The sequence below is a fragment of the Argopecten irradians genome, chromosome 4 (genome assembly GCF_041381155.1).
Source record: "Argopecten irradians isolate NY chromosome 4, Ai_NY, whole genome shotgun sequence".
Taxonomy (NCBI): Eukaryota; Metazoa; Mollusca; class Bivalvia; order Pectinida; family Pectinidae; genus Argopecten; species Argopecten irradians.
In genome coordinates this window covers 42,656,733-42,663,494 of record NC_091137.1, presented here as the reverse complement: position 1 = coordinate 42,663,494, position 6,762 = coordinate 42,656,733, and the positions used below count along the sequence as shown (strand labels likewise).

Here is a 6,762-nt window from a genome sequence, read left to right as displayed (position 1 = left end):
TTTTGTTTTCTTTTTGTCTCAGAACAATGTTTTAAATAATTCTTAAAAAGAGGCATGTCCGAAAGAGAAGAAAAAATAAACCAAAAACACATACACATATTATCTAATGTATTTGATCCAAGTTTTAACTTTATGACAAACAGAAATGTACAATTGTTCGAGGAAATTAATGATTGTTTATAAAACGGCCATTTATTAAAAAAATGTTGGTTATCTCTCAAATTTGGATGCCGTACATATTGGCTATGAATGCAAGCTGAAAGACGTTCAATGTTATTACTAAATCTGTTTGGATTTAATCATAAAATTGTTATTAAATCTATTTACTTTTGATAACAATTTTATGATTAAATCCAAAGAGATTTTGCGCCTCTAATGAATAAAGATTTAATTTAAACGGCCATCTTCCGTGGTCGCTGGCACAACACAATCAAAATGACGTTATAATAAGCGGATTGCAGTTTATAGACTGATGAATACCATCTGCGATTGATAAGAGTACAAATTGAACGAACTAACACGCAACTGAAATATAAATATATTATCGCATAAAATGAAGGGCGATGTGAATAAGTCTCTCAAATAAACCTACTCACTTCAGCGCATACACGGAAAGCACGAGATGTCGTCTTTAAAACTGACAATACAATTTAGAACTTAAAAATGAAATTGACAAAATAATTGACAAAACAGCTCTCTTGATTTTTAAAAATGCTAATATCTTTACCAATGATAAACTAATATATACATTTATGCACGGTTCCTTATTGTTTTTATTCAATTGTCTCTTCTACATGCCTGAATCAAGAGTTTCAAATTAGGAGGAGATAATCTAGTAAAGAACTGCTGAGAAAATATTATCAATAACTTATGGTCTGGTGGCCAGTTTAACTACGTACCTAAAAATACTAGCCTTGTCATTATATAATCTCACTCTCTTAAATTACTTCATAATATCATTATCATTAACATTAATATTCGTAGATATTTGTAATAAACATGAATGTTTTAGTACTTGATGTAATTAACAGCTCGGTGGTATATCTAAATATTTATAACAAATTACCTACACAATACACACTGACCAATACATACCGGTCAGGATGTCTGTACATGTATGCCCGGTATGCGACCACAAATAAAGCTGCCTACGGGGGATGAGTGCCAAAAATGATTTAATACTTGGTTGGTCAGCCAAACTTTCAGTTGAGAACTGACCACTGAGCCGTTTGTTTTTACTTAAGGTACCAGTGGCAAGGGAAGGAAAATAATGCGCATTCACAGAGACAAAATAAACCCGTGATGATGTAAACATTCCTTCTAATTACTAAAAAAATCAATAAAAAAATAAAAAAAAATATACAAGGCAAATGTCTTAGCACATGTGTTCGTCTCGAATCAAACCCTCCACTATCAAGGCCTTCTCTGCGAGTTTAGGTGCCAAAGAAGCCGTAAAATTTCATTATTCACGAAAATTGAACCCAGTGAAATGTTATCTTTGTAAAATTCAGCACCATTCATTTATTTTTTATTTGTGAATTTATTTATTGATTTATTTATTATTATACTTAATAACCCAAACCTCTGTGTTAGCGTTACATTGTAACAAACTTTTAAAATGTCGAATTTTGACTTTTAAATATGTACATTCAGCTGAATTTCCAATATGGATTTTTTTTTTCAGAATGTCTTTTTCTTCATAGTGGATATTTAGATACTTATTAATATCTGTTAACAGGGACCAAGTTTCCCTACAACTTAAGATGTTTTCCGGTTTCACTCTAGGTTACGATACGATGTGATATGATGGTGTGCACCTACATGTTTGTCAACAAAAATACCTTGAATATTTTAAATCCTATTCAAGATACACACAAACAGCTACATGATAAGTTAGGATTAGATACATTATAAATAAATAAATCATTAATTATATGCAAAACACATAAATAGTTCCAAACACAATAATAAATATATAAACAATGTAGTTAATTCTATCAACTAATACAAAGATAATAGATATGTATAATAATAACTCTATATATTATGCATAAATAAACTATACATGATAAATACAATAATATTTCTTCACATAACTCATAAATAATTATATATATAATACATAAATTATCATATACATAATACAAAAATAATTCTTAACATATTACATAAGAAACAATATGCATAATACACAAATAATGCTTTTATATACATACCGTATTCGCCGTAATAAGATCTCTTTCGTCTTCTTTATAAACCCCCATCCCATAAATTGAACGATATTTTACAACTGTGATGCATTTCAATGTACATTGCGTCCCCCTTCGTTACAATTTTAATCGGAACTTATTACGGCGAATACGGTATCAAAGAAATAATTCTATACATAATACATACATAATTCTATAGAAAAATACATAAATAATTCTGTTCATAATACATACCATCATATGAAAATGCCTAACTTGCTTCCCGTGCGGCTAATACGCAGGGAATTACGGTAAATATTTTATACATAAAACATAAATAAATTTAAACATAATACATCATTGATCTATGAACTAACATTATGTTTTTCTATGTACTAGATTTATGATTTATAATGCATTGTCAGCACAGATCAACATAACACAGATAAAAGCTTTAGTGCAATGATGAAACTATAAGAGATGTTTACACCATCAACCAATACAAGTTACCGTGACTGTGCTGTTAAAACCACAAGACGGAAAAGCATCATTCAATAGCTACATCATCATCCTGATTGTTTCCTGACAAGCTCATGCAATTCAAACTTAGTATTGAAGTTGTTGTGATTATAAAAATTCAAACATTTTCAAAAGAGCAGCCCAGTGACAAAGCTGTACTGTGATATTATACAGTAATCAAGAAAAAAGATTGGTGAGTATTTGAAATTAGTAATATTTCATCGTGAAATACGTTCGAAATCAAATATTATCATTTCCAATTCTGTGATCTAAATATCTTATTTCATTAACCGCTTTAGACAATACAAAATCTGTGGAAAGCTTTCTACATTTCTTGGTTAATTTGATTTAACGAAACCATTATCTAAATTTGACAGTAAACATTAAGGATATATAACTGTTGAATCGTGGGTGAAAATTTACAATTTAATATGTTTCATTTCACAGAACATAGGCATTTTTGTAAAGTATCACTCTCGATATTCCAGTGGTTACTATCGCTATCATAATGTTCACCCCTAGACATTGATATTTAACGTACATAACTATTTTTATAGATTCAATAACCATGGTGTGGCGACCGATTGTTCAATGTTTCACCCAGTCCAGTCTCCGACTAAATGACCCATGTGGAAGACTCAGCAGCACATGGACAGTGGCCATCCTTGTCCTGTTTGCGATGTTGACGTTTTACATCCAGAATTCCTACGAACCCGTTACCTGCTGGACTCCTCCGGAGTTTACTGGTGCGATGAACAAATATGCCAATAGAATATGCAGCTATTCTGAGAACCAATACCCATCCAATGGAACTGGTCAAACAGACCAAGGAATAATCAGGTTCAAATGGAGATTGCTTCCACTCATCCTCCTTGTTCAGGCACTGATGTTTAAAATTCCCAATTTTGTATTATCGGCAGGACAGGGACTCATTGGATTCAGATCTACAAAAATATCCGGACTAACAGACGGGTATGAGGCCCTCAATATGGCCGACCGAGCCCGGATGGGGCGACAGGTTGGTCGGTATCTGAAAAGTTGGATAGACACCACTGTGATGAAGGGTTGTCCTTGGGGATGGTTAACCCTGCTCTTTCTGTTCACCAAACTTCTATACTTCATTAACGTCATCATACAGCTAGCGGTCTTGGGTAGCATTCTGACATCTGAAAACCACTCTTCACATGGAGAGCTATTTTATGACATTGCAAGCACCGATACGATGGCATGGCGTTCCATTGATCCGTCTTTCAACCATACAGTGAATTGTCGCTTCACCATAAGGCAATTTCAAAACCTGCAAACCTGGCAGTTACAGTGTGTCCTTAACAACGTGGTGAACTACGAGGCTATTTTGGGTTTCCTTTGGCTGTGGTTCATGATCATATTAGTTATAACCACCATCAGTGGTCTCGTCCAACTCCTCACCGTTCTAGTTCCGGCATTTAGGAAACGGTAATGATTTTTTAATGTTTTTTTAATCACTTCTTTATGATCCCGTTGTCTAAATTAGTGTTTGCTTGTTGTTTGTCATAGCTTTATTACTTGTGATAAGTTAAATTCATTTTCTTCATTTACTAAGGTAACTAACTATAAGGTAACTGTAACGTACTTTTCCATTACAGGTACATCAAGCGGTATTTACACCTGTCAAATGAAATATCCCCATCTCCCTCCGATGCAGATATCAGCTGGTTTGCGGGATCAGAAATAACGGAGGACGGAGTGTTCATATTGAAGGCGATTGGTGAAGCTTCTTCTGAACACCTGGTCAGGGACGCGGTCATCTACCTGTGGCATTCTACATATGGTCAGCAGGACCCTATACCACATAAAGCCCAACAGCAAGGGGCTCCTCCGCCATATTTATCACAGGGGATTCCAGCCCATTTGGACTAGTCAAGTACGTGTGGTGATCACCAGAAGGTCAGATTATCAGCCTCATGCTGGGACCCGCTGGTCACCATCCATATTATATAGATTAATAGAATCTTTGATGCCTTTGAGTTTAAAACGGGGAAATCTCAACCCAATGGGTAAGATTCTGAAGTTGTCAAACACGATGCTTACCGAGTACTTGTCTGCTTCAGAATCATACCATGATGGTTAAGATATCCGAAAGTTTACCGCTGTGTTAGATAAGCCATACGAGGTCTTCACACGTGCTCAAAAAGGGTAAGAGAGAAAAGGAGAAAGAAAAAAGATTAACCCTCTATGTAGTGCGCCAGGAAATCTCAACACGAGGGGTAAAATCCTTTAAAAGAAATCAAACACGAGATTTTGTATTCTCTTGTCACATCCCAAAGGGCGTGAAAGATTATATTAGAAAAAAGATCACTCATGATCAAAGCATCATTTGTATAATACAATGTTTGTAAATATTACATTCATTCCTCGACGAAGCCTCATAATAGTACTTTTACGTTAAAGTTGTAATTATTATCACTTACCGTATTACTTATACCTGAAGATCGTATAGTATCTCACAACGTATCTGACGTATCCCATTATCATTTCAATGGCCATAAGCATACTGTTTCTTCTATAGTGGCGAACAAAACGCAATTACAGAAATCAGCCACAATATGTTCCATACTTTTGTTCTATTTTATAACTATATTCTTATATTAAGTGCAATGCGCTTGATTCATCGGGGCCTATTTTTCAAAATGTTTTCATATTCGTTTTTCTGTTAAAACATGAATTGTGTATTTCCATACGCTTTACAAAGTTCTGCATTGTATCTTATACTCTAAGTCAACTATAACCAATATTGACGTATGATAAATAAATGAGAAATCCTTGATTTATGTTCTATTTGTCATATCATTTTTATTTATAGTTATAATTTTCATACGATTTACTTCCAAATCTAAATCCTTGTTTCTAAAATATATCTTATCTCCTATAAAAATCTTTGTATGATTAATAATAAATAAATGAGAAGAATCCCTCGTGTGTGTATATTTTCTGTTGTGGAAAACAGCTTATTAAACCGTTCTTAACGCAATTACTAATCAAAGTTCAGATAAAGCATACAGATATTCAATTATGACCGAAGGCTGTGCAGAGTGACCTGGATTTACCCATACGATTTTCATTCTAGTTATACATACACCTCTTTAAATGTATGTATAATAACAATAAACACGCTGTGGGTTGTCAATGGAACTGTTCGGCAGCGGGATTCTTAAATCAAATTATGAGAAAGTAGTATTGTGTCCTTTTTAGATGTTGGTTCAAAGGAACTATTTTTATTACTTTTTTTTTCAAAAACAGCGAACACAAAACGCAAACATAAGAACAATTACATCTTATTCATTGTACCTTCATAAACAGAGACTTTAGTTTGATTTGGTTCATTAGTTTTGACGTAGTGTTAACAGCCAAGATCATTTAAGGTCGGTCTATTGTCATGTATGGATATCTATGTTTTGGGAGAGCGCGGTATATTCATGTTGTGTCTCCTTGCAATAGTGGAACTCTTGTCCTTTTTAAAGTCTTATCTCACAAGCATACTGCCAGAGACACCGGGCAGCACACTCCACCCTGTCACATTATACTGACAGCGGGCAAACCAGTCGTCCCACTCCCGTGATGATGAACGCTAATCAGCCTAAAGCAGGATAAGAAATTACCACTTGTATATACTATGGTATGTCTTGGCCAGGAAACAAATAGCAGAGTCTCCTCACAGAGGCCAAAAGTGAGGTGATATCAAGGGAGATGTAAGGAAGAAGTAACGTCTAAATAGTCATCTTTCATATTAATTATAAGTCGTTGGAGAGGTAAACGCCCAACATTTTAAATTTGAGTTTATTTGATAATTCCCTTCCTTCAATCACTTTTCATGGGTTATTTTAGTTGGGTAACAATGTGAAATAATACGGCCTACTCCAGATGTACTAAATTGTCTGTCTCGTCTGTTGTCACACAATGGTCCTTAAGTTTTGCTATGGCATAGTGCAGTGTGGATAGTTATTCTGGGAATATCGAGGATACCTGATAAAAGAAGCCAGTTGGCTGTTCCTTTTATAAAGAGATGTGATCGTCG

General features: G+C 34.3%; 1 protein-coding gene across 1 annotated transcript; it reads left to right on the top strand.

Moving 5' to 3' along the window:
* Positions 1 to 2,742: 2,742 nt before the first annotated feature.
* LOC138321733 (innexin-11-like) lies at positions 2,743 to 5,660 on the top strand. Its single transcript, XM_069265648.1, has 3 exons — positions 2,743 to 2,901; positions 3,266 to 4,163; positions 4,334 to 5,660. Exons 2-3 carry the CDS (start codon positions 3,277 to 3,279, stop codon positions 4,605 to 4,607), a joined length of 1,161 nt encoding a protein of 386 aa, XP_069121749.1. The 5' UTR covers positions 2,743 to 2,901; positions 3,266 to 3,276; the 3' UTR covers positions 4,608 to 5,660.
* Positions 5,661 to 6,762: the final 1,102 nt, after the last annotated feature.

What these genes read in the sequence shown, in the direction of transcription:
- LOC138321733 (XM_069265648.1), top strand. Translation starts at nt 3,277, where the DNA reads ATGGTGTGGCGACCGATTGTTCAATGTTTCACCCAGTCCAGTCTCCGA. An exon ending in GTTCCGGCATTTAGGAAACG is followed by an intron (nt 4,164 to 4,333) that starts GTAATGATTTTT and finishes TTTCCATTACAG; the next exon opens with GTACATCAAGCGGTATTTAC.